Here is a 27,973-nt window from a genome sequence, read left to right as displayed (position 1 = left end):
CGCGCGTCGAGTGCTTTTCTAATTGTTTTGGAGGACTTTTTTCGCGGCCGTCGTTGTTCTGGTTGTGCCGTTGTTATATACATGCATTGGTACGTGCAGCACTTCTCGAGGCGTGCCGAATGCTGAAATTAATTTTCTGCTTTTGTGCGATCTTCGTTGTTGTTTTCGTGTAAGAAAAGATTTGTTTTTTTTTTTTTTCGGCATATTGCATGATTACGAAAAACTCAGTCTTGACTTTTATATTTAATTTTAATTGGTTTTCAAGTTTATAAAAAAAAAAAAAGTTTATATGAATCGTCAATTTTTCTAGATATACAAACTGGCGTTGAAGAAAAAATAAATCATTTCCATTAATTTTATGATCAACGAAGGTGAACGTATATTTTATAAGTTAGTCGGACAATAGTTTCATTGGTAACATCACACAGGAGAAAAGGTTTGAGGATGGAAAAAAATGAAGATCTCTCGAGTCACGTTTATATATTCACATATAATAAATTTTATTGATTCGTCTAGCGATATTTACAAAGTTCGAATTTTTTAAGATTATTACCATTACTCAATATGTTATTTTATTTTATTTTTTTCATACTATTTACAAATAAATACAATCGTTTTGGCGCGCGACACCAGTCAATATGAGTCGCTTGGCGCTCTCCTTACCAATAGGAACTCTCGTACAGTCTGTTCGTTGCAGCTTGAGCAAGTCGCACGGTCGATAATTATTAATTACAAAAGTATCATACAAAAAAGGAGTTACAGAGAAAACAAAGTAAAATTGATCAGAGTACGGAACTAACTGTGAACAATTTGTTATGCTGTATGTGTATCATGAGTATTGTAACGCTGATGGAAAGGATTTCAATTGTACGCGATGGATATGAATTTCGATAAAAGCAGTATTTCATTACATTTCATACGAATGCATCCGTAACCACGACATTTTAGCAAGTTAATGATGACGAATTTTGACAGATCGATCGCGAGAACAATGTTAATGAATGTGTCCTATTATTGACATAAATAAAGATGAATCCCCTATTTCATACTATAAATCCTCTCCATCAGTGCACATGTGCGCGTGCGATATAATATAAGTTGTGGTGCACAGAGAATGAGAGAAAATAAAATCATCTCGCAAGGACGCACCTCGTAAATCTGAAATATATTAGGGTTAATTACAAAATTGACATTGAAAGTAATCACAATTTTGAAATTAAAAAAAAAAAAAAAAAAAAAAAAAGAAAAAGTTTTGTCGCGAGCGTCCTTGCGAAACGCCTTTCGGAATCATTATGGCAATTTGGTGAAACTGTAACACGTGTCCTATACATTGGCTATCATTACGTAAATGAAAAAAATATACCTATCAACTATTTACAACCGATGCTGTTGAATCTATTGTCCTAATAGCATCGAAAAAAACGAAAAAAAAAAAAAAAAATTACATTTCGATTATCCTATGCGTCCTCTTACAACTAATATAGATACAAGTCGAATCTCGATAAATTCTCTGCTTCGAGAGAATCGTACTTCATTGGTCTACGTATACATACGATAATGACAATAAGACTGGCCCTTTGAGTTACGCGAACACGCTGATACTCCACACACATACACTTACAACGAAGCACCAATGTTCGAACGACACAAGAAAGAAAAGAAAACACTGGAAAAAAAAAAAAAGAATCCGAGCTCCACCCAATGACGAATCACTCAAAAACTCGGCCTGTCGACCGATGCAGGGGAGCGCTGAATCACCATTATCACTTAGCAGAGTGTCCGTCGTCGTCCTGCACTCCTCCTCTTGCCACCAGCTGTTTTCTAAATTTTCCTTTCTTCCGTACATGTATGTGTGTATGTATCATACCTGCCACCCGTTCGTTCTACCGCACGAACCTGATCCATCTTAGGGTCGTCTAATTTCCAAAGCCCCGAGGAAAACGAGAACAACAGCAGCAGTCGCAGCGACGATAATAATCCGCTTCTGCTTCCGCTGGCACTCTCATCTCCATCATACCTCCTCCTCGGGCTGGACGGTCTTGGTGCTACTCCTCTTGCACAGTTTGACAATGACGATGATGCAGATGACGATGGCCGCGCTCAGTGCCGCTGCGAGAAAGGCCCAGGGGTACACGTTGTCGAGTTTTTTTTTAATCCTGTGCATCTTGATGACACCCGAGCTCGTGTCCACCTCGATGGGAAAGCTGCCGGGGCCTTCGTTGGACGCGATCCTCACCCAATACTTGACCCCGGGCAAGAGACTAATCTGGGCTAAGTTGGAGTCGGCCACCTGGTTGCCCATCAAGCCACCGGTCTCCGGTTCCCAGGAGACGACGAACGATTCCTCGGCCACCTGGCCGTGTCTGTCTTCGTCCTCGGAGTTCATGGTGGCGGGCTCGGAGAACTCGTCGATCGTCCCGTGGCCGATAGGTTCTGGCTCGCTCCTGCGGAAGAAGAAGCGCCTGAACACCTCTTCCGGTATCTCCTGCTCCTCATCCTGGTTCCTGCGCTCCAGCACTTTTTCCCCGTAGCGCTCGAGGAAGTACTGCCTCACCCGGTCGTTGAAGCGCTTCTGCTCGAGGGCCTGCTGGCGCTTCAGTTGGGTGGCTATGTCGCGCCAGGATATGGTGGCCTCGTAGAGGGGCCCGGGTTTGAGGGCGTCGAGGCTCGGGTACCATTCCTCCCAGCTGTAGTGGGACACGACGTTGTCGGTGGATACGGCGAGCAGCCACTCGTTGCTGCGCAGGGTGCTGGGGGCCCGTTCACCCGGGTAGTAGCCAAAAAGACGCCACTGCTTGTTCGTCTTGTGCATGATGATGGCCACGTCCGTCTTGTCGAGGCTGATGGGCGCTCGCCTCGGGGCTGGCAGCATCGACGGCAAGTACTCCTCGACCACTTGGAACTTCCAGTAATCGCAGGCCGTCTTGCAGGATGGGCACTGTTGGCAGAGAGAAAACATGTACCGTTTCGAGGGTTAGTTGCCTGTTTGCACCAAGTTTTATCATTATTATGATTATTATTTTTTATTTTTTTAGGAGACCCTTGAAAGATGTAGAGAGCGCGAGTGACTTTGAGATATAGAGGGTAATTTGGTGAGTCAGGGCTATTTGTTTCAGTGAGCGAGTGGACAAGGAGTTGGGTGGTGTTTTTTCATGGGAATTTGCTGGTCAGTTGGATTAATGAGCGTGACTGTCTAGTGTTGCGAGGCTGTCAAGACGGGAAAATGTCTTTTTTTTTTTTTTATTATTTTATTCTTTTTTTTTTTCGCTTGTTTGCAGTATAGTCGTGTCAAGTGGGAAGCGTTTTAGAACGCTTGTGTGTATTTTTATAATGTGCCTGCAGGATTCGAGAGTTTTTGCTTCTAGCTTGCGATGCACCCGGTAAATTCGTTGAAAAACATCTGACCCCTTTTTCAATCGTAAACATTCGGAAAATTCAAAAGAAAAACTCTCCGTTTCGGAGAAGGGAATTTCTTTAGGTGCGACAATTATTTACCCGCCACGTCGGAGACGACCAATGATGCAAAATTAAGGACCTCTTTATCATGTAGCGGGTCTTAAAAAGCGTTGGCGTTGAAAAATTTGCTTAATGCACTTTCGATCGACGCCCGTAAGATATCGTCGAATAAATTGAGCAATTTTATTTCCTCAGTTTGGCGTGGCATGCGTAAAAAAAAAAAAAAAAAAAAAAAAAAAAAAAAAACATTCTCTTGCGTGACTCGAGAGCGCGGCTCTCGCGCAAAAGAAGCGAGGGATAACTTATTTAGGTCGTAAGTAAATAATTAGTACGGATGATATCTATCGGCCACTAAAAGCAAGTGAAGTGGTTGCCAGAATTCTCTTTATGTACCGTAAAAAAGGCAGACGCCGTACAAGCACGCACGTGCGAGAGCAAAAAAAAAGTTGAGGGGTCCACGTGCGGCTAATTTTTCAAGAAGTTCCGTTCATGACGAATTTTTACGGACTGCTTCATCTCCCAGAAAGTGCATTCTTGGCTAATTAACGAGTCCAAGAAGTCTTGCCGATTCGGAAAGTTTGGCAAATGGTACTTATGTCTTGGCGTGGACGGCAACGATGGGCTTCTTGATTTTTTTATAGTTATAAACAAGTACCATTAAAAACAAACAAAATACGGTTAGCTAAGTTAGGATCCAGCCAAATTTGAAAGTTTTCTCTCTTGCTTGTCTTTTCGTTTTTACGTTTTTACGCTTAATTTCTCATCACGTCTAAAATCGCGGCATTTACGCACGTGTGCACGTCGAAAGAGAGAGACTCGCTCCTAAATATTTGAGAAGCGGGAGAGATCCTTATCGAAGACCATACCTACTTGCAGTAGGACGAGCGAGGGAAGAGAAAACGAACGAGCGGGCGAACAACGAGCCTCTTTTCTTCGTCCCAAGGCGCGCTCATATGAGAATAAGAGGCAAGCAGAGAAGGCCTAAGAGAGAGAGAGAGAGAGCTTTGCTTCTTCTTTTTTTTCTACGTCTTTGCTCGTTCTCTCTGGGTTCTCGTTCTCTGGGTGTTTGTTCATCTCAAAAGAGAAAGAGGGAGACCATCGCACTGTTGCTGCTGGCATGTATTTTTTTTTGTGCGTGTGCGTGAGTGCGTGCATTGTACGAGATGGCAGGCTACTTTTGCTGCCGTTGCTTCGCGTCTTTTTTTTTTTTTTTTTTTTTATCTCATTTTCTTTTCCTTCTTTTTTTTTGGGCAAGGTAGACAAGGTAGACAAACACGGAGCGAATTCGCAGATTCTGATTTACGATATAAAAATATAAAACTGCGGAATTTTTGCTTTTTAACTCGAACGAATTGCACTTGTTCAAAATTTGCTCGACAAATGCTCCAATCTTGATTAATTATCTTAGAATACTCATGTCTCGCGCAGAAGAACGTACCCTCCAACAAAGATTTAGTATCCGCGTTGGTAACGACGTCATCGATCAAAACCCTCCAATCATTTCACGCTCAAATTTCTCCGAACTCGCAGGACTATCGAACAGTGCGTGTATACTTAGTCGCCAAATCTTTCTTTCAAACGGCCCTCAAACCGAGCGTGACATCCATCATTACACGCACCTCGCCCCTTTAAAAATCAGCTGAACATTATATTGTACGCACGTGCTAACCTCCACGCCCGTAATTACCCGACAAAGCCCGAGATTTTTTCCCGATAAATTTTCTCCCGTACATCAATCCTCGCTGTGCTTATTGTGCAAGAACATTAGGTCCTTCAACACAGGCGCAACGAAAGACTGCCATGCGCTCACTTGCACGTACACGAGAACCATCAGAATAAGCCTCCGTTACATCGTTCGGGGAAAAGTAACGTGGACTCGGAGGGAAGATCAATATCGAGTCTAGAGAGACAGCGAGAGAGAAAAGACGAAGGGACCCTAACGCGAGCGTACGGACCCCGAAAAGATGAAGAGGACAGAAATAGACGACGAAAAAAAATAAAATAATAATAACAAAAACGTTGCTGACGTGGACGACGAGCGCTCCGCCGCTTGTTTAGTCTAGCGCTTCGTCTCTCCTTTTCTCTCGTCCTCGGCGACCGAAATTCGGGCCCTCTAAGCAGCCACACGGGCTTCTGTTCGGCGTTCCGTGAAAATCGACAGGTAGCCCAGCAGTTATGCTGCGCAGCTTTCCCTCTATTTGTCCCTTTTTTTCCCTCTTTCACAGGAGGAATTTTCTCCCTTCCCTCATTCTCATCGTCTCCTATTGCACACCGCGTAGAGAGAGAGACGAGGCACGCTCGGTCGGAGGGCCCGAGAAGGGCGCTCTTCCACAAGATGGATCGCCGAATTGAGACGCGCCTCTTCTCTTCCCGCTTTTTTCTCTCTTTCTCATCCACGTCCCTTTGTGTGACCACCACTGCTCGTGTGTTTGTGTGCTCGTCGTGGGAGCCCGGGGAACGATTTTCTCGCGCTACGCCGATTTTTTGAGCGCTGCTCCGGTAAACGAGCCTCGACAGTTCGGCGGTCGTACCCCCCCTTTTTTCTCTCCCAAGGATAGAAAAGAAGAGTCCATCTGATTATTGTCTCAAGATCGTATTAAAGAGACAGACGCACACGCTGAGAACTCGGGTGTTCTGGGAAATCGGGAAATCGGATTTCGAAAACCGATGAATGACCGCGATAACGTATAGCCAAACGCGCATTTTAATGTCCTCGTATGTGTAAGGTTGACGTCTAATGTATTGCTTGAATTTTCATCCAAATTAAATCAAGATAACCGAATGATGTATCGCGCTGGACGCGGTACGAGCAAGACCCTTGTGGTTTTAGTTAACGATCGGCGACTTGTCTATGTTAATTGATGGTAATGGTAATATTCGAAAAAAAAAAAAAGAAGAGACACTTAATCGTCCTTATAGTCTCTCAAATTTAATCTTCACGAGTCATCTCTGAAATTCGAGTAACGAGCAGCGATCATTCAATACACCCGAGGAACATATAAGTGCATCCATTTGGAGTAACTCCAGGAAAAAAGAAACTAAACTCATTCTTGGAAAAATTCAATCCCAGGCGCCACTGAATGGCGAGCTATTTCTATTACGATCTTGTCTCTGGCAACCCTTCCAAGGCTCACCGCAATGAAAAAAAAAAAAGAAAAAAGAAAAGGAAACCCTCGAAAATAATAACAAAAAATACCCAACCCACTGCATCTTTTTATGAATACCCGAATTCCCTCGCTGAATTTGCGGCTGGCGATCTTTCGAATCAACCCCTCCTCCCCTTTCGTTCCTCTGCCGTGCACGAGGGACACAAAGAAGGACAGGGGATCGAGTGTGGAGTAAAAAAGGGGTCAGTAACTCGAGTAGAGGACAAAAAAAAGGGGGAACGAGAGGAGTGAGGGACGGGTGGAAGAGAGAGAGAGAGCAAGTCCGATAGATGCGCTTACCGATCGGATTGCACACCTGATCGCAAAAGCGAGTAGCCGGCTGGCTCCGAGGATTAGGCCGAGCTCATGGGGTGACCATACCGTGTTCGTGGCTTGCGATTACAAGCTGCCGGCCATATATATCGGCGTCGAAATTGTACCGAGTGTGACGGAGGTATGAGAAGCGTATAGCTCTTTTTTCTTTGACGAATCGGTTGGAGATCGGTAATTTTATACCACGTGGAATGATATTTATTTTTCCCGTGGGTCGATCATCAGCAGCACGGGTGCCTTGGAAAAAATTAATCTCACGTTTCTCGAAGAATTAATTGGCCGATACGAGGTTGTCGCCGCGAAGCGCATGAATCAGGCATGGTCTAAACATATTTTTTCTGGTCCCGATTAAGCGAAATATAAATCCTCGGTGTCCCTCGAGATATAGGAAGCTCGCGTGGAAGAAAAATCGGTACACACCACACGTGTATAGAAGCTACGGGAGAGGCTGCGGAAAAAAATTTAAATTTCGTTGGGCCACCGATATAATTCATAAAAGCCCAAGACGAAGAAAAAAAAGGAGGTGAGGGGCTGCAGCGAGTTTTTTTTTTTTTTTTTTTTTTTTTTAATGCGTAATTAATGCACGCCGGGCTTCCCGCCCCAACTTTGTTCGTTTGGCCTCTCTTCTTGCTTTATCTCATGCACGCGATTAATTATACGTTCCTTCCCATAAAACGCGAGTATCCATTTCTCCCTTGTTAAACGCATCGCGTTTTTTGCATGAGGAATTAGCAAACGACGCGTGTTATGACGACGATGGGGAATCAAGCAAGAATGAAGAGGAGCAAAACAACGAAAGGGTTCGAGATTCTTTTCGTGCCGCGGATGGTTCCGTGGAATTTTCATGCCAAACGCTGTAATAACTCAAATGCCAGGCTATTAAGCCTAATTCGAGGTCTCCCTCCCTTCCTCCCTTTCTCGTTGCATCGTTTTTCACTCATTTGCATGTATATCCTAATACACATTTATGTGTCTGTTGGTCGTCTGTGGTGATCGCAGTCTCTTTTTTGTTCCATGGGATAATCTTGTATCGTTCAGAACGTATGCCATTATTACAACGGTTTATAAATTTGATGGAATAAAAAGATAATATACCTAATGGAGAATCGAAATGTCTCAAAAATACTCGCGATCGAATATTAATTTTTCGAAGAAAAAAATTATCCCTTCGAACTCGTGGAGTGGATATAATGTACGTACGTATCGTATGTATATGTCAGAAAAAAAAGAAAAAAAAAAAATGAAAGCCCCTCATTGAAGAAAAAAAAGCCGTGCACGTGAAAAGGTGGCCCCCCCCTCCTTCAACCCAAAAATAACAAGAGCACAATGCAGTAAATAGAAACGCCGAGGAGGAGGATGACGATGATGATAATTTATTTTTACCTGCTTGTACTTGCTGTCGTTGCAGTCGGAGTAGCTGTCGGTGACCGCCTGTTGCACGGACTCCCAATCGCCGGCGCTGTTGAACTTCTTCTCGAGGAGCTCGCAGTGCTGCCAGCACTGAAAACACACAATGAAAAAGACCGAATTTTAGTCTCTCCCTCGATACTTGTACATCCCCCCCCCTTCTCGATGGGGGGAGTTTTCTCCTTCTCTTTTTGTGTTGCTTAAATATGTGTGTGTGAGTGCGCGTATACGTAATACATATGGGAAAGAAGAGCGGGGCTGTGGAAAAAAAAAAAACGGGGAACAATGAGGGAGCAGTGTATGGACCTACATACGGAGGGAGTGAACGCGCAGTGGGAGCCCCTTGGCTTGCTCTGCGTGTTTGAGGTAAATCGAGCGATTTCAGCGCGTTACCCACGCACACACACACGCGAGCGCGACTCAACTTTTATCGCTGCGTGATTCAGGATTCTTCTTTTTCTGGAGGGGGGTAAAGGGGGGCTATTAAAGTGGGATTTTTTTTCTTTTAATTTGGAAAATGTACCAAGACTACAACTAAACATGACCTTCGATTGGGATCAAAGTAAATAATGTCAGATAAAAGGAAACGCTTATAGTGCTATACGAGAGCTTGATCTACGACTGTAGTAGGAGGGGGGGGGAGGGGGGCCCAAATAACACAATACCGCTTGGTTCACAAAGAGCGAAAAAAAGAGATCACATATTATGTATATACATAAGAGTAAGATGCGAGAAAGAAAGGAAGAGTTTTAGAGAGAAAGTAAGAGGGGGAAGAGAAGTTGTGGGGGGCTGGGAGGAGGAGGAGGAGAAACAGGTTGGAGGCTAATTCGAATCCTTATACCCCCGATGGTTCGCTCTTTGCTTGTTGTTTTCATATTTATTGGGGTACCGAGCGAGCCTCTCGTGAGCAAAACGTCCTTTTATTTTTTTCGAGAGAGGAGAGTTTGGAGTCAGCTTCGCAGAAACGCCACGGGGGCAACGTTAATGACGATGAGAGGAAAAAAAGGGGGGACGAGGTGAACAGCGGGATCGGAGCCCTTATATGACTCTCTCTTTCTCTCTCTCTCTCTCTCTCGCTTTCGGATAAATTCATAAATTGGAGAACGATGCAGCCGTAACGTTGCCGATATGCTCGTAACTTGCTTGATTTATCGAGATAACAATAGTTTTCGCGAGCAACCCCTGAGATGTTCCACGTCAGGGTTTTGATATTTCGCGTTACGCTTTTTATTTTTGACGTTCATATACATGTACGCTTGTCTCTCGTGTTCGGGATTTTTCAAAGACTGAATTTTCGATTAAGATGTGTCCCTTTCGAATTTTTTTTTTCCTTGTTCGACGTCTAGAGCATTAAATTGAAATGAAGATACAAGTTAGCGTGGTTTTGAAAAAATCCACCATTATACGATCTTTAAAACTGAATCAGTAAAAATTTGGTCATGAATTCTGTAGTGAGTCAAATTTAGGTACGCTGCAATGGTTATTCCCAAGGTTTTTAGAGGGTTGTATTTGTATCACGAAAAAAAAAACTTACCAAACAATAATACGCACTTATTTTATTGGAAGAAAGAAATTTTCTCACGTGTTACGAAAGCGAGCAATCACATCGTTTATTACCTTTAAATTAAAAGAATGTAGTCATATACGATCGCGCAGGAGAAAAAATCGAGAGGCCAACTTTTACCTGTCCTAATTATTTGATGGAGGTTAATTGCACGCAGAGAATTACACCACGTCAAATTTACGAAAACACTTTTTCGTGGTATACCAGTACACGCACGAGCGCTCACATGTATATACGTATCGTTAAACGCTGTTTACGCTGTCTTATATAGAATAATTTTACCTTGCAACTTGGCTCCCCTGTTTCCCTCCTTCTTTTTTACTTTCACTTCCCATTACGGTTTTCTTAACGCGCGGTGTGTATAGCCTTGACTCGGTTTTGTTTACCAAGACTCATTATATAAACGCGCTCTGAATCTTTACCTCCCCTTCTACCCCCCCCCCAAAAAAAAGGCTAATCACCAAGAAAAGAATCAATAAAAGCAGTTTGATATAAACGCGAGTGGTAACCTATTTCAATAAAATCCAACGATCTCGCCTCGCCTCGTAAAATCCAACGCGCGCTTTCGGCGACCCAAAAGAAGAAAAAAAAATCCATTACGAGAACGAGGCGCCCTCAACTTAACGGATGTCATTAGTGCTCTGTGTTTTCATAGTCCACCCTTCTCCTGACGCCGGAAAAAAAGGGGGGGGGTGGAAAATAAAAATATACAGGCTCAATTCTACTTTCGTCGGTTTAACAGAAACCTCGTTTCCCGAGCGAGTTTTTTTTTTTTGAAAAATACACGCCAGAGTGAATTTACGCCGGGACGTGACATCAACTTTACGGTTCGGTTCTGCAAAGATTTCTCGCGCATTTCGCAGAAACTCCAGAAAAACACCCCCGCTGTATTTTCCCAGCGAGACGGGGGAAAGAGATCGATCTACTGATGCATCCCTGACGCATCCACGAGAGTGTTACTTACAGAGCTTCCAAGCTAAACAAACTTTTTCCAGAAAATTGTCACTCGTTGACTTTTCGTTTAGATTTCTCAAGAGCGAAGAACTTTTTTTTTACTTTATCTACTTTATTTCCGTCAAAATACGTATCATGCCTATACGAATATTTTTTAAACGCATCTCTTTGGGATTAATCCTTGCCTCTATCTTCAGAGTAAACGTGACAGAGCCATTGCTCTTTAAATTTCGATCGCAGGCAAAAAAATCTGGGCTAGTTTCTTCCTCTTCTTCATATACTTTTGGACCCAAATGAAATCACACGAAGCTGCCCTTTGATCGTACTTCGAAAAGTCTCTCTTTGGAAATGTAATTTAAAAGAGCAAGCGCAACTCTTCCGACCTTTAACGAATTAAAGGGGTGGGGGGGGGAAAGGGAGATCGTTCTCCCTTTAAACGAGCGTGAGACAAAGAGAGAGAGAGAGACGCTCGAAGGGAGAAAATATAGAGAGCAAGAAAGCTCTCAGAGAGCGCGAGTGCCAAAAATAAAGCAAAGATCAGGATACAGCGTCCAGGGAGGGGGGAGGGGGGCTGATTTACGAGCTGCGATATTCGGTTATCGATGGCGCGTTAGCCTCTCTCTCACACACATACTCGCACATATATATACATATATCCGTGTCGGAGGAGTCCGAGCGATAGGATCGGATTAAAAGCAGAGTCTCCGGTTGACGCTCTCTCCTCTCCGATGGCACTGCGCGTGATCTCCTCCCCCCCCCTGCCCCAGCCACCCTATACATACCCACCGCCTCTTTAGCGCTCTCCATCACTCTCCACGAGTGCTCTCGCCGTGATCGGCAAATAATTACCCCCCTCACTCGTGAATCTTTCTCTCTTTCTCTCTCTACCCTTTTTTACTTTTATTTTTTTTTCTTTCCCCCCTTCTTCCTCGACTGGTATGCACTCGCGAGAGAAGCTGATCCTCATTACGCCGACGATCGAACCGAGGGACACGAGATTTCCGATCGGCCGCGCTCTCTGGCCTTTTGCTTGGTTGGTTCTCTCTCCCTTTGGAGCTTCAAAGTTGTACAAGTGTGGAGGCCAAGTGCGAGCGCAGCCGATCATGCGCTTGGGTGGCGGGACGGCCGCTTTTTCTTCGCTCTCTTCCTTTCACGCCTGAGTGACAGTACCTACTACTCCGCGTTTGGGATTCCTTCTTTCTTTTCTTTTTTTTTTTTTTTTTTTTTTTTTTTTCTCTCTCCTCTTTCCTTTTGGTCAATGACTCGAGAGCGACAAATTTACAAAGCACCACTGTGAAATTTTCGGAATGCCATCATAGTTATTTAAACGACATTTACCAAATATCAATAATTGTCTGTTGTACATCCTCCGACTTGGGGTGGGGGGGGGGAAGGGGGACACGAAATATGCAAGCGAACGCCTAATAAGCCGGGACGAGGGCGCTATATCCTCTCTTTTCTCGAGTCGTCTCGTCGATCGTCATCCGCATTTATTATCGTCATTATCGGCCTTGTCATCGTCGTTCACACATATATATACACACGAAAGCCCATCCTCGTTAAACCAAGGGAAGAGTATCAGACGTCGAGACGCCCCAATTGATGAAAAGAAAAAAAAAAAAAAAAAAAAGAAAAAGAAAAATTGTTATTCTAACGTGCACCGCACCTCTTTGCTCAGACTATTATTATTACACGAGCGCGTGTGCATTGAAGGGCTCTCGAATGCACAACACACACACGAATGTGCAGTTGTACGGAGCGACACCAGCATCTCGTGACTCGTCGAGTACCATAAAGAGCACGAGATGTGATATCGGTACGCCAGGAGTGTTTTTTTTTTTTCAAAAGCCATACACACGGGACTGGATGATGACTAATGCGATTGGCACTTTTGACGCAAAGAAAAGCCCACTGATTTCATTCCCGGAGCATTTTTTTTTTCACTCCGAGTCGGCATGAAATGTCATGAAAATCGGATCGCCGACTCACCCTCCCTGTACCGTATACGATACTTGTATAAGCACATACACACAAAAGCCCAAAGTATTATACAGTCCCAAACGGTGCATGCATATTATGCATCGGGACCGACAAATGGCACGCGGGGCCCACCTCTTCCTCCTCGTCGCGTGTATACAAATGTACACCCACGACCGTACGGCGCATTGTGCCGAGTAAATTTGAATAGACTCCGCCCCCAGCCGACACTCTCGTCGTCGCGTCGAATTTTCCCAAACCCAACGCAGGAAAGGGAGAGAGAGAGATCATCGCGTCCGAGCTCGACTGAAATCGATTTCCCGGGGGCTAATCCGCGCGTATAGCGCGTGCCACGCTCACCCCCCACGAAAATGAACAACGCCGGCTCCCATCCGCAATGCTCTTCCTGCGCCCAACCCACCCCTCGCACCATCTGTCCTGGCGATGGGTATACGAGAGCCACGCGTCGAGGGGTGAGCTGCGTGCAACAACGGTTTCCCTTTCGTCGCACGAAAATCGGTCCACGTGCCCTACGTGCATAAAGGCATGGGCTCGTTTTCTACGTGCGATTTCTTCCTTGAATTTTCAGTACGTTGTCACCTACGGTAACTCATACGTACCATACATATACATATAGGTGCAGTGTGGATGCTGCGCAGTGATATTTATGAGGGACTATAAATTTTTTCCCGGAGCGAGGTGAGCCGCTCTTATACTGTACAAAAGAGAAACGAGAGGAGCCAATACCTATATACGGATGGATGGGCGGGGCGGCTCTTGATGAGGAGAAATTTATTAATTGAGACGAATGGGAGGCCGCTCGGGTTCTTTGTTTCGATTTTTACGGGAGAGGAAAACTAGTGATGGACGATAGCTTTGTGTAGTTGGTGGTGGTGGTGGTGGTGCCTTTTGTACCAAAAGTATAGTGATATTATTGTACGGTTCCTCGGGTTGATTTTTAGCACCGTTTCGCACGGAATCGCTGGATATTTCGAAGGGTAGGGGGACTGTGAATATCATGGGCACACGTGCTCAGCCATATAGTATATATAAATTACACGTCGCATCGAGCGATAGACGAGGAGGCCTCATGAAAATTCACGAGGCAAAAATAAATTACACCCAACGACACCCTTTTCGAAAAAGACAACGAGGATCGAAAAGGGGGGCGTGGGGGACCTTTTCCATCCCCCCTCCCCTTTTCTTGACATCCATACACGTGCACTTGACTCGATGACGATGACAATCGGAGAGAAAGGGAGACGAAAAAAATGGATATGAAAAAGTGAGGGAGAAAAAAAGCAAACGTATATGCCCAGGAGTGCCGTTATCGAGAGCTTCCCTCTGCAGTGCGGATAAGAGAGAGAAAAGGGGGATTCCCCTGCTAGTGCGTTGTATCACCCACAGGGTTATACACTGGGGTTCTTTGAGCTCTGGCGCGTGGAGTGTAATTGCGAGTGTGATCCAACTGGTTATCGCGCACATGGGAAAACATACATGTATATACATAAAAGCGCGTGGGTGTGTGTATAGTGTGTTTTTTTACCACCACTGCTGTTGTAATAACCACGAGGGTGTGTTATATATACGTACGTCGACAGAGCAGGAAGCGGAAGATTTATATCGGCCTCGTTTTCGTCGCGTCCCTCTCCCTGACAATTTTCGCGCCCTACAGCAGAGAGACCGAGAGAGAGAGAGAGAGAGAGATTATCGCCGACGACGAGGTTACATGTGCTCCGAGAGAAAGAGACACAGTGCATTATTAATAATGTACCCGGGGATTTGAGCTTTCGGGGATCGAGATGAACAATTTTTCGCCGGTGGAGTGGGAAAAGGGTTCGTACGAGACACACCGAGTGAGGGTGTGATTTTTTGGGGATGGGGGCCTTCGTTTTGAAAATCTCGTCCAACGAGGGAACAATCGAGTTCCCTTTGAGCTGTTTTACTAAAGGTTGTGTCATTTATCGCGTAACTCGATAAAATGGATGATATGTTTCGTGATTTTTTAGATGGTACCTATTGACCTTCAAACGATATTTATCGACCCGATATCACGTAACAACAAAAGCCAACGAATAACGCAAATGTTGGCTGGGAAGGTTGTGATGTCGAGCATCGCTGGTGAGTTTTGAGGGGAAAATGGCCACAAATGGCACATCCATAAAAATGTACGTAAGATGTGTGTTGGAACTTAATTATTTTTACACTTTGATTTGATGGGGGGAGTAAAAAAATATGCATCTGTTGTTCAAAAGCCTCCCAATGTCGAGAAAGCAATTTTCAATTTACCGAAACCAATCGTGCTATCCGAAACATCATGGGCACAACAGACAACGCGATGATTCAATCGACCTCTCCCGAACGATCGGACGAAATTACACTTTCAGAAGCCAGACTTGAAGCAACGCGCGTAAGATCTACATCATCATCATCATCGTCCGGAGCGAGGCCAATTTACTCCAGACAATGTTCATCTCGCCCCTTCCCATCCTCATGTTACGTCACGAGCACCAAACTATCTCTCTCTCTCTTTTACGAAGAGAAAAAACCACAGCCCCGTCAATTTTGGCAATACCGATCATCCCCGAGAACAACAACTGATGCATATATGCGCTCGAGCCTGTCCTCGCCCGCGCACTCGCAGAGACCTTCCCCGCCGAACTCGGGCCCGCGCGTTTATCCGGACACTATCGCGCCGACGTTGATTGAGCGATTTGTTACCCAAGCCGCGCCGCGCACGGAGAGTGATTAATGGCCGCGGAGCTCTCGTTCGGTAATTTCCTTCTTCTCCCGATACCCACCTTGGCTCTGATTCTCTTTTTCGTTTTTTTTTCTTCGTTCGCTCCCTCCCCGGAGAATGGAAAGTTCTTCGAGGACGCGAAGTCGATGTATATAAATATATACGCTTGACTCGGGAGTGCGCCCGTGACGACTTGGTGTTGCACGGGGTTTGAAAATAGGAGCGGGATGGTTATTTATGGTGGTCCGTGTTGTACCTACGCCAAATTTTCCGAGCCCTACACTGCAGTGAAACAACGCGGGCGCATGTAAACACCATAAATCTCGTAAAAACGTTACCGCGTTCGTTCATATGCCTTTGATGTATCGAAGCGAGACGAGGTGCGGGAGACAAAAAAAAAGTACGGACACTCGACCGAGACGTTCATTGTTATTGTAAGGTCGTCGCGAGCGAGAGACGCTCTTTCGGGTAAAACAAAAAGAACTTTGCCTAAAAATACGAAAGAGCAGTAAGTAGTTCCCGTCAAACTATTGTTGCTCTTACGTGACCAAACCCACGGCAGCATCTTGCTCTCAACTTTTGCTTTCCGGGACGCGTTGCGCAACATCAGCTCTTCTTTCTATTGTATTACTAATATCACAATTATCTTCATGTCTATCAATTTTCTCACTGTTTTGTCTCGAAGGCACCAGCTTGAAGCAGTAAAAATTTCTAAAGGCCAATCCGTACCGTTTTAAAGAAGCGCACTGACGTAGTGATCATTACAATATATAGTTAGGGCTTTACAATCACACTGTTTCAAGGCAGGATCTCTAGTCGCAATCCGCGCTTGTCTCAGCCCGAATCGGAAGTCCAAGAGATAATCAAGAGGGAGAGCTTCCTTTTGCACTATAAATCTCTTTTCGAAGCGCCATAAGGGCCCTCTTTCACCGAAAAAGCGACCCAGAGTCCGTAAGGCGTTTGTCGACCGTATTTTCGTTGCTTTCGCAGAAAATCTAGATTCGTTTTTTTTTTCTTCGCCCGTAATCGACGCGCTCGCCCAGTTATTGCTCTCTCGGGAGATAACGGGCGGCTGGTCCTCTTCTTATTATCGTCCTGCGGTCGAAGGGTGCGATTAGTCGGGACTTAATAGCCGGCCTGGACCCTTTCTCGGCCGGTTATTATATACCCTCGTATTATTATTATTATTTTTTCCCCTCGTTTTTTTTTCTTTCTTTTTTTTTTTTTTTAAGGAAACTAGACTTGATTGGGGGTCATTTTCTACGACGGGTAATGCGAAATTGGCGGTCTGCCTCGGGGCCCTGGTTTTATTGTTTGTTCTAATTAGGCGCGTCCGAAATTCAAATGCGAGAAAGAGAGAGGGGAAAAAAAAGAAACTTTTCAAACACTCCAAACGAAGACTCGATGCATAATGCAACAAGCAAAAATCGGGCGCATCGTTTTTCATGAGCGTTATAAATATTAATTGAAAGGGGGAGGGGGCGTTATCTCTTTTTCCTTCTCGAATCTCGAGTGTATATTGTGTGATTCCCTCCCGCCTTTCCGAGCTCCGGTGTTGGATTTATGGTTAATACCATGGCGCGAGTGCCCGTGATTTGTAGTGTTAATTTTAATTTGAAAGTACGCACATGCGCGCCGCGTGGCTTGACTGGCGAAAATTTTGTGTTTAAATTTACGGCCCCCGGGACGACGATAAAGTTTTTATTCTCTCCCTCTCCAGTTTTCGTCCTCGTAAACTTGTAATTAAAAATGTGATGTTTTAAGAATCGTTTGGCCGAGTAAAGCGTGCAGTGTCGGGTGAAATTTGGAAAGCTGCGTGAGGCTCAATCGGGCAAATTGGGGGCAATTGGCTATATAAAATCGTTATCTTGCGCTGTCGTGCTTCGATGGATCCGAGATGGTAATTCAGTCACGTGCTTTGGTGCGGCGGTTACTACTCTTTTATCAATATTGCTGTGGTGATGGTACCGTCTAACTTAACGTTGCTTATCTTAAAGTACCAGAGCGCAGGCTCCGAATCATTGAAAAAAATACTTTAAAAGTTTCGAAAAGACTTTCAAGCCATTTAAAGTCACATGAAGTCTTTAAGAGTCTTTGGAAGTCTCTGATAGATTTTAAAGCTATCTAAGATTTACGATGACTTCGAAGTATCTCAAAGACTCTCAGACACTAAAAGAGCCTTAAAAAAAGATTTTAAATTTATTCGAACACACATAGGTATGGTCTTTAGTCTCTATAAGATTTCAAAGTCATTTGGATCTTTCAATGACTTCAAAGCTTTCAAAGACTACTGAAGTTTCTGAAAATACTTTAGCCGTTTAAAAATGACACGAAGACTTTTGAAAGCCTCTAAAATTTTGAAAGCTAAGACTATTGATGGCTCCAAAGTCGTCCAATATCTTTCAAAGGTTGCAAAAGCTTCTAGCAGATTCTGAAACCATTTGAAGTCACGTAGAGTCTTTAAGTCTCAAAAATGTGTACAAAAGACTTTGATTTGAAAGTCTAATAAAAGATTCAAAGTCATTCAAGACTCTTGATGAATTTTCAGTAAATATCTCGATAAGGTTTCTTCTGACTTTGTATCGATACTTTCAAGTCCCTCACTTAGACATACGATCAATCGTGAAGAAAAAAAAAAAAAAGAAAAAACTAATTACGAATGTAAATTGTTCGCTCACTCGCAAAACGACGTAGCTCTAATTGCGTCTAATTCGACTTTACTACAGCCCAAAAGCTTCAATGAAAAACAATCCTCCAGCGACGCAACCAAAACAAGTTTTCCCGAGTCGAAGGAAAAAAAAATTCTACCAACGACGCGAAAGAAATCGAAAACTACTTACCGATCTCGCGAACAAAGTGGCGCGCACAGGGGGATCCTTGAAGCGCAGCCGAGCGCTCGAACGTATATATATATATATATCCGCAAGTACACGAGCATCACGTACGTACAAAAAAGGGCAAGACTCGAGTAGAGAGTGGAGGAGGGGGGGGGGCGCAAAAAAGGCCAACAATCAATAATACACGATATTCCGCGGCACCACCACCACCCGGCTCTTCTTCTTCGCTCGTATAATGTACGTGTGTGCAGTAATGCAGCTCTACGCGGGTATGCATTAAAGGTACGAGAAGGGGGGGGGGCAAAAGATAGACAAAAAGGAGATAAAGAAGAAGCAGAGAAGGTTTATACACGTATATGTATGTATATAATACTCACTTCATTGCAGCCGGTCTCTCCGCGCCTCCACCACTCGCAATAGCCATCGAGGCTGTGCGACTTGAGGCACTGGGATCTGCACTGGCCGAGCCTCAAGATCGGCCCAAGGTCGAAACTCGCGACCGTACTTACGGCCACCGCCGATAAAACCACCAATAGTCCTGCTAGCCTCGGCATCCTTTTCCCCATTTTTTCCTTCCTTCCTTCCACTACACCTCGATCGACCTATTCTTCGTTTTCCTTCTTTTATTATTATTTTTTTTTGCCGTACTTTTCTTCTTTTTTTTTTTATTTTCCTGCTCTCAAATACACTCTGGTCCTCCTGCACTTCTGTACTACCACTGGCACCTCGGTCAACTCCTCAATGACAAGAATCAACGAGGATCTTCACTGATACATCGAAACGAGCCCGAAAAAAAAAAAATGTACGTTCACAATCCGTGACCCTCTCGGTAGGACGTCGGGCGCACAACTGAAGGTCCGATGTGCGTGGTCCTGGCGCAGTAGTGTACCAAAACGGATGGTGACGACCGAGTCGATGATGCCGGGAGAGCGGGATGGAAGGGGCGGGGGGAGAGAGTAGAGTAGCCGAGCAAGCGCGGGAGATTCGGGGCACTCCTCTCTCGCGCACTCGCGCACACACGATCCTGCAGTGATGGTTGTGCCTCCACGACAACTACGACCGCTGATGCTCCCCGTACATATAGAAGTATAGCTGATGCGAGAGACGGGAAGAACGGTTCTCTTCTTATATATATATGTATATCCTCGGATCCTACAGCATCACCTTTTCCATTACCACCACGAGAACCACTACCACCACTGAATAATGTGTATATATACATACGCGTATGGGAGGAAGGAGTAGAAGAAGCTGAATAGTATAACAAGAAGACCGAGGAGAACAAACGAGGGGGAAGGAACGGCGTGGCACGGCCCTCGGTGAGGTATTAGGGCCAACTGTGGCCCTTCGCCGCCCAGGACCTTCGTTATATAGCCGCGTATTCCCCCACCTTCGGGGCTCTCTCCGCCGTGCATCCCCTGCTGCACCACTCCGATGCACCGCCGCTGCGTTACGGCTGGATTTTCAACCCCCCCCCTCCCCTACTCTCCTTCTTATCCTCCTGCTCCTTTCTCGGTGTATCTGTATGGGTGCCCATAGTCTCTCTTTCTGTATATATACTGCAACGCTGCAGGATCCTTAAGAGAGAGAGAGAAGGGAGAATAAGCTCTCCGGCACGGTGCAGCGCGCCCGTGGTGGTCGCTCGTTTTTCTCCTTCGCTTCCTTCGCGTTTCTTCCTTTGCCGAGAGCTCGCCTTCCTTCTTCGTGTGTTGTACAGGTATACTTGCGCCTGTTCATCGGTAAGGACAGGAAAAGACAGTCAGCTTCCCTTGTAATTACCCGTGGGGTTCTCCATTTCTTGGGGTTTGGGGGAAAATTTGTGTACGCTGGAGGTGGGCACACGCGGGGTCAAGTGTTGTGGAAATACCTTACTTCTCAAATGCAGTCCGAGGAAGTTGTAGTGGCTTTGCGAGTGCATTTTGATTTGGACGTGGCAATTTGAAGGTGTTGTCTTGGTACTAAAAAAAATAAAAAAAAAAAAATAGTAGTTGTCCTTGTCTTGGGAGGATTTGGAGGGGAACAATGACTGGGTTGTGGTGAGGGTTCGAGTGGGATACTATTGTTGGACTTTAAGTGTCCTCTCCATTACCCGTATTAACATATGCCATTTGGGTACACAAATACAAACCGAAGATTTGCAATTTTAAGAAGATCATACGTATGGTTTCCGTGAATCGAAAATGTTAAGTATGATCGATCAAAAGTTTTATCGTTTATCATAACAGAAGATGAGAGACAATACCATTTTTAGTCTAGAGATCATAACAGTTTTAATAATTATACTGAATGCCATATTCCTCGTGAATACCTAATGATGAATGTCTGTTATTTTTTTTTTTTTTTTAATTAGAAGAGAAAAGCAAGAAGTGCAGAAATTACTTTTTCCCCCAGCGTTGTGTCTTTTTAAGTCACTATCTCGAAGCAGGAATGATTTGGACAAAGTGTTATAAATACTTGTCTATTGATTGAGTGAAACATTGTTGGACTATGTGCTTCTTGTGAAAATGGTATAGCTGATAAGATATCCTCAGCTGTTTCGAAAAATACTTTTCAATTTCGGTAGAGTATCCAAAATTTTGGAGTTAGTTAAGAAGTTTGGATTGGAAAAATTTAAAATTTTCAACTCATTATCCTACAATTCCTACGTGTGTATCTCTCAGAACAGTACGACATTATTGTATCGACTAAAATAATTTTACTATTATCATTTTCGTGGCAGGGAGTTTTTATGCTCGTATACTATGATTCATACTCCATCAATTGAACGGTAAAAGTAAAAACAGAAAAAAATATTACTCTGATTTTTAAATCCCACATTGTATATTTAACGATACTGCCTAAGTAAAATAATAAACATCCTTCCGGCGTACTAAGCGATTGTCATTATTTAATCTCAGCCAACACAATGCACAACCTCCGCATGCAACAAAGCGACCCTGACTCATCACGTAATGTGACAACTCCGCGATTCAAAAGAATATTATTTTCAAGCTTCATCACTTGAAACGTACAATGTAGAGCTCACCTCCCTTTGAAAATAGACGAGGTGAACAAACGTAGGTATACCTGGAAAATAATGTTATTTTATTTTGTAAACAGCGGCATTGAATTCCAAACTTGACATTGCGTGATGGTTCTGCCAACCAAGTGGAAAACGTTAGAACTGTTGGTTTTTACGTTTGCATCATTCGTAAACATCACTCAAGTAGGATGAGTCGCTTGTACAAAGCATAGTTTTGCTGAAGTGAGTCGATATCAGTTGTAGATTTTTACCACGTAAATCATAGATGAACAACCAACAATAAAACTCACCAAACACAAGAATTTATACAAATGAAAAAGAATTTTCGTAATCCGTTAAAAAAAAAAACGGAAAAGCCAATCGCAATGAGGCAACTTCCAACAGTTGCAGTGGGACCAATGTGCATGCAATAAAATCACGGACACGTATACCCTATCGGATGCGGAAACTGTAATCGGGTGTATAGCGTCTCTTCTTTCATCTCGTCCGCACTGGAGGATACACAGGGCACAATATATGTTGAGCGCCCGAAAAGACGAGATTCGCTCAATCTTCTCGTTGTCTGGCTTGTCAACGCTCGCGCTTGACGGAATACAATATCGTAGTCCACGTTTAGCTTATATATTGCACTCGGGGGGGGGGCTCGTCCGAAGTCACTTCCAGCCGGCTGTTACTCCGTACTGTGTGGTGTATGACGTGTACATATATATATATATATACGACGGACAGCGCAAGGAGAAAAAAAGAGAGCGAGTGGGTGATGCGGGGGTGGGGTCGTGGGCTCCTTTTATTGAAACTGCAGTCGAATCGAAACTGCGGATTTTTACGCCCAACGGCACGGAAAATCACTTTGGCACGGTGTCCCGTCATCGTCGATGGCATCAGGCGGGAGTTTCGACGTCTCGTTTCGGGAAATAATTGGTTTTTCGATTTTGGCAGCCTCGCTACGGATCGAAATAAAATTCCGGGTTATAATTGAGTTGCGGTGGATGGCTACGAATAGTTTTTTTGCCTTTTTTTTTTTCTAATGGATTGGGTAGACGTAGTATCTTTTTACTACTTTATCGTCTGTAGCGTCAGTTAATACATATAAAAATCAATATTTTTTTAATTTAAATCTAAATATATTGCAGAGAAAGTACTGCGATGCGAACTATGTTTGGAAATAATAAAAAAAAAATTTTTCAAGTCAAAAAAAAAAAAATTAATTTTTCACACTGAAGTGTCGTTACGAAGGACTCTACATCCTTCTATACTACACAATAAAAGTACAAATTTTTGTGTGCAAGATGTTTCATGATACAAAACAAGAAAGCAATAACTTATTTTTTTGGTTGAATGTTTCTTTTACATCATTGTTTTTACACTATTGAGGACAAAAATAATTTTAAAGTGACGAAAAACCGTTGTTTGACAGTGGCTTATAATTTTTTACACGATTATTTCAGGACGAAATGTTAAATAAAAATTTTTAGGGTCCAAAATCAGTATACTTTTCCAGCTACATGTAATTGTCTTTATAAAACCAGTTTCATGCTCTAAAAGGCAAAATACGTTTAGAAACGACAAAAAGATTTTTCAACTCATTCCCAATATTCAATTCGGATACTCTACGCACTTTTGGTCCTGACGGATTAGTTTTACCATCCCTTGTACACAAGTATTAGAGCTAAGTGACAAAAAAATATAAAATGGCGGCCACCTCGAGATGATGTATCACCTATTTCTCCACACTTTCCTTGATGTTATAGATATCGGGATAAAGGATTTTACTGTCAGCCTAAAATTAAGTTAACCACTTTATCCGAATTTGAAAATGGCAGCAATGGTGAAGAACATGTGATATAATGTTCTGCATCTAATTTAATAAATTGAGGATACGTAAAAATCTTAAATAGAAAAAAAAAAAAAAAAAAGTAAACCACGATATACGTATTTCATACGTGCATTGACTAAAATAGCATACCGCTTAATGACATTAAAATACATTGAATGTAAAAACTCTGGAAATACTAATCACATTAAACATTGTGTGCATAAATAATAAAATTGTATCTACACATGGCAAACATGTCATTTGAATATTATTTAAATTTTTTCACTTTATAAAAATCCACTCTAAAGTCAAAATGTCTTGAAACTTTTAGTATAATTTAACGTAAACTTGCGTATAGGCAAGCACAAGTTCTTAACTACTAACCTATATGATGTTCGATAGCTCACTGGTTATGGTAACGACCCTCTACGCAGAGGGATCGAGGTTCAATCTCAGACTTTGGTACAATTTTTTAACTAAATAGTTCTTTCTATTGTAACTTATCTCTGATTATTTAATGTCTATTATAATATTACACAAGTTTATTAAAAGAGTTAATATATTAAATATACTCATACTTATTAGTTATAACAATGTTTATTCATGAAGTCTGTTGTAATATTTTAAATGATATTGTGAATATAAGTACTTGATAAAAATTATTGAAACAAATTACAGTATTTCCGTCTATTTAATCTTCTATGCCAACACCACTATGCACCTAAATAAACTTAGATTATTAAATAATAAATACATATACATGAGATTTAATGCATTAGTCATTATGAAAAGTTATTCAGGTATTTAATATCTAATACATTAAAATTAATGCCATTAACAAAAATAAAATCCAGTATTTATAGATAGGACTCCTTTCGTTACCGTGTTACAAAAAAAAGTATACGAGGGGAGTATTATAAGTTTATTACACAAGCACCGAAACGATTTAAAGTTCAAGTTATGAAACTTGTCTCCAGTTGAATTGCCACGGTAAATAAAATAAATATTAAATATTTTTGAGATTAAATTCTACATAAACAATTTGTTCAGTTTTTCGCGAGTTTAATTGAATTTGTATTGAATTTAATGTAAAATGTTATGAAATGTCATATGGACAGTGTGATATTTAACTTCATGAAATCTAATGTAAGACATGGTATGTTAAATAATAATCATAAAAAAATTTAATGTACGATTACAAAAGCTGTTTTGAGTGCATTTTTATAACATTTTTTGTAAACATTTTTACGTAACAAATAAATCCAAGGTTATTTCAATTGAAAACAAGTTTTCGTTTAATAAAAAAATACTGTTTATTTGGCTTGATGTACAATCTAAAATAAGACCCTCCATCTTTAAAGGTTCAGAAGCGTACAACGAATACAAATTAATCCTGCCGTATTAATTGTCAACTCAATCCACAGTTATCTTTACCAAAGCTGTTGATAATATCCAAAAAAAATACGCAGCATCAAGATATTATTTTCTTCGCCATGTGGATCTGCATGTGACTCCTGAGATGGACCTTTTGGATAAAAGAGTGCGAGCAGAAGGAGCACTGGTAAGGCTTTTCGCCCGTGTGAGTGCGCGTGTGCTTCAAAAGGTCACTCGATCGGGCGAAGCATTTTTGGCACGTCAAACACCGGTGAGGACGCTCGCCCGTGTGGCTTCGCTCGTGTGCCTTGAGATTGTAGGCTCGGCTGAAGGCTTGCGGGCAAGCGGTGCACTTGTAGGGCCTTTCGCCGGTGTGGGTGCGCATGTGTATCGTGAGAACGTCAGCCCGGCTGAAGCCTTTCCGGCACACCGAGCAGTGGTGCGCCCTTTCGCCCATGTGGGTGCGCACGTGGACCGTCAAAGAGCCTTTTTGGGCAAAGGCCCGTCCACAAGTGGAGCAGCTGTATGGACGCTCGCCCGTGTGGGTGCGCACGTGCATTTTGAGGTTATCGGCTCTACTGAAGGTTTTCGAGCACGTGGGACAGCTGTGGGGCCGTTTGCCCGTGTGGGTGCGCATGTGTTTTGATAGATTGCCGGGGTCACTGAAGGCTTTGCGGCACACGGAGCAGTTGTGGGGGCGCTCGCCCGTGTGGACGCGCAAGTGTATCTCGAGGCTTTTCGAGGTTATGAAACTTTTTCCGCAGATGTAGCAGTAGTGGGTGCGTTCACCCGTGTGGGTTTTTACGTGCCTTTTGAGATCATTGGAATTGGCAAAACTTTTTTCGCACATGGTGCACTGATAACTCTTCTCGCCCGTGTGAGTCCGCATGTGGCTCTGTAGGTCCCTAGTCCGACTGAAAGCTTTTTCACATACCGAACAGTGATGAGGACGCACGGTGATGTGGGTACGAAGGTGAAGGACGAGGTTTGCGGCGAGTTTTCCGCAGATGTGACAGAGTGACTGATCATCCATCTGGCTATTGTTGTTGTAATAGATTTTGTTAAGTAACTATCATCAGAAGACCATCAGGAATGCCACTTGTTACACTTGTCCTATTGTTGATAAAAAAGTAAATAACTTATTATTTTGTTGGAGCTATTATTATTAGTGTTAATTTTTTTTTAAATTTTGTTGTACGGAGAACAGACTACTTGTGTTACATAAATTACTCATTAATAAAGATTTTTTATAAAAAATAAAATACTAGTGAGAGTTCATACTCAACTAAACTCATAACATTTATAGCAAGTGCAGAAGTTTAAAAAAAAGCATACTTATGATTAGAAACATTGTTGCATGGTTATCATAGAAACTAACTAGCAACTATAGAATTAACAAAAAACTTTTTTGTGTTTTATAAAAAAAAAAAAAAAAAAACTACTTATTGGAGACTTTATGGTATTATTTAAATTTTTTCTAAATACATACATCAATTGCGTAAAGGTTTATACATTGTTATTAGTATTAAATTCTTAACATCAAGTAAATAACTTGTTTATGGTATGATAATGATGATATAATTAGTATGTACTAAAATTCATTCAATAATAGTTAATCAGTGAACTTATAATGTATAATTAATTGTTTTTTTTAGTGTACTATAAACTCAGCAAACTTAGTTCTTTTTTAAATCAGTATTATTGTTGTTATATTATTATAATTGTTGTGATTATTTTTTTTTCTCAATTATTATTGTTGTGAGTATCGTTATCAACATCGTTTGGTTTGATTCCTTTTTTTATATACATGATACAATTTAATAATTATTGTTTTTAGAACCATAACTGATTTCAGCACCGTAATCATTATTTTTAATATTAATGGTTATAATTTTGGTTAAATAATCGGTACATAAAGTGTACACACTGATAGAATACTCATTAATAAGTTAATGATGAAGTCTTGATGAAATTGAAACTAAATTTATGAATTATAATAAACAAAAATAAACAACATTCTGTAATTTAATTACAAAAGTAATGATGCCTCAAATATTTATGTATAATAATTTATTACTAAACAGTGACACATATTATTATTTAATATTTTAAAACGTCTTATTTTAATTATAAACGCTACCAACATTCAGTCATCGCCGGAATTATGCATAAGCGTATGAATTAATGTATTTTACGGATTATAGTAAAACGATCAATAAACCAACGAAATAATTTCAAAGTAATAATTACAATAACAGATACGTAAAATATTAATAATAGGTTATATTCAGCAATTACAATTTTAAAAGTATGCATCTGCAATTTATTTTACATAAATAATTAAGTAACTAATGAAATGTCTTCTGAGTTATCAACTGAAAGAAAGGTATTGTAGAGATATTTTCTAAAAGTGAGCTTCTTGGGGTTTTATTCATTTTATTCATAGTTTATTCATTAAATCTGTTGTTTAATAAATAATAATAGTACTCAGTTAAAAAATAACTTCATTTTTTTTGTCCGAGTACAAACTGATGAATAATCATTTTTGAAAAATGTCATAGAGTTTTGTCTCTATGTTCATATTATTGTGGACAATGGCTATAATGCTAAATTAAACGGAAGACTCAAAGTAAAATCAACACCAGGAAATATGTATAATATTTCGTTCAACTATTGTGCATGTGATACTGTGTTATGTATTAAAAAGGCACAGTGTTAAAAATATTAAAAATAGAATACTGAACAATTGTGTCCTGCTTGACTTTAGTTTGATTTTGTGATTGATTATTCATATAGCAACGTAACATGTCAACAAAAGAGCCTACAATTGTACATCATAAGAGAATTTCATAATATTCGCATTGTACCCCTCTTGACCTCTATCAATGTTTTCAATACGTTTCTTACAGCCAAAATAACGTTCTGTGAGAAAGTAATGGATATTATTTAAAAATTTAAGAAAAAATTCATACGTACTGTTACGCAGCACCGGCTGATTTCTGGTTTTAACTCCTAAAACTTGTTGTTATTTAGCCCGTGTATACAATACGAGAGACGAGTTTGGGCAGAGATACGTTTTTGCGTGCGCACTTGCGAAGGTCCCGGCATCCACTCTGCCAATACATTGTGCGTCGGCAGTCTCGGCCTTTTCACCAGCTCGTTCTAGAACGAAAAGATCCAAAGAAACAGCGGGAAATCAGAATTTTCTCGGAGACAGCAAAGAGGCTTAGCTCCATTGGCATTGACTCTTTCCCCGACTTCACGTCTGCAGACGTGCACGCAGGGGAGTTTTTCAAATTCTTTTGCTTCTCGTTCGGCTACCATAAAGTTGTTGGTTCTCTCTCTCT

At 42.0% G+C, this 27,973-nt stretch overlaps 3 protein-coding genes across 3 annotated transcripts in view; all 3 read right to left on the bottom strand.

Moving 5' to 3' along the window:
• Positions 1–1,846, bottom strand: part of LOC111643894 (uncharacterized) — a 32,836-nt gene extending 30,990 nt beyond the window's left edge. The window contains exon 1 of the mRNA XM_089598762.1: positions 1,707–1,846. Coding sequence (XP_089454888.1) covers positions 1,707–1,846 — 140 coding nt within the window. The remainder of the gene's footprint in view (positions 1–1,706) is intronic.
• LOC106640485 (uncharacterized) lies at positions 514–19,739 on the bottom strand. Its single transcript, XM_014354548.2, has 3 exons — positions 18,792–19,739; positions 8,319–8,435; positions 514–2,938 (listed from the first exon to the last, which is right to left on the bottom strand). Exons 1-3 carry the CDS (start codon positions 18,978–18,980, stop codon positions 2,012–2,014), a joined length of 1,233 nt encoding a protein of 410 aa, XP_014210034.1. The 5' UTR covers positions 18,981–19,739; the 3' UTR covers positions 514–2,011.
• A 4,128-nt stretch (positions 19,740–23,867) lies between these two features.
• On the bottom strand, positions 23,868–27,909 carry LOC106640489 (uncharacterized). The gene is made up of 2 exons (XM_014354552.2): positions 27,603–27,909; positions 23,868–25,739 (listed from the first exon to the last, which is right to left on the bottom strand). The coding sequence occupies exon 2, from the start codon at positions 25,657–25,659 to the stop codon at positions 24,724–24,726; it is 936 nt and encodes a 311-aa protein (XP_014210038.2). The 5' UTR covers positions 25,660–25,739; positions 27,603–27,909; the 3' UTR covers positions 23,868–24,723.
• Positions 27,910–27,973: the final 64 nt, after the last annotated feature.

This window comes from Copidosoma floridanum, unplaced genomic scaffold (genome assembly GCF_036245765.1).
Source record: "Copidosoma floridanum isolate Cflo_tuat_1 unplaced genomic scaffold, Cflo_Japanese_pri ptg000006l, whole genome shotgun sequence".
Classification (NCBI taxonomy): Eukaryota; Metazoa; Arthropoda; class Insecta; order Hymenoptera; family Encyrtidae; genus Copidosoma; species Copidosoma floridanum.
This window is presented reverse-complemented; position numbering and strand designations above follow the sequence as displayed.

Coding starts and splice junctions, on each gene's coding strand:
- LOC106640489 (XM_014354552.2), bottom strand. CDS start 25,659: ATGGATGATCAGTCACTCTGTCACATCTGCGGAAAACTCGCCGCAAAC.
- LOC106640485 (XM_014354548.2), bottom strand. CDS start 18,980: ATGGGGAAAAGGATGCCGAGGCTAGCAGGACTATTGGTGGTTTTATCG. Junction 8,436..18,791: donor GAGAGACCGGCTGCAATGAA/GTGAGTATTATA, acceptor GTGTGTTTTCAG/TGCTGGCAGCACTGCGAGCT. Junction 2,939..8,318: donor ACGACAGCAAGTACAAGCAG/GTAAAAATAAAT, acceptor CTCTGCCAACAG/TGCCCATCCTGCAAGACGGC.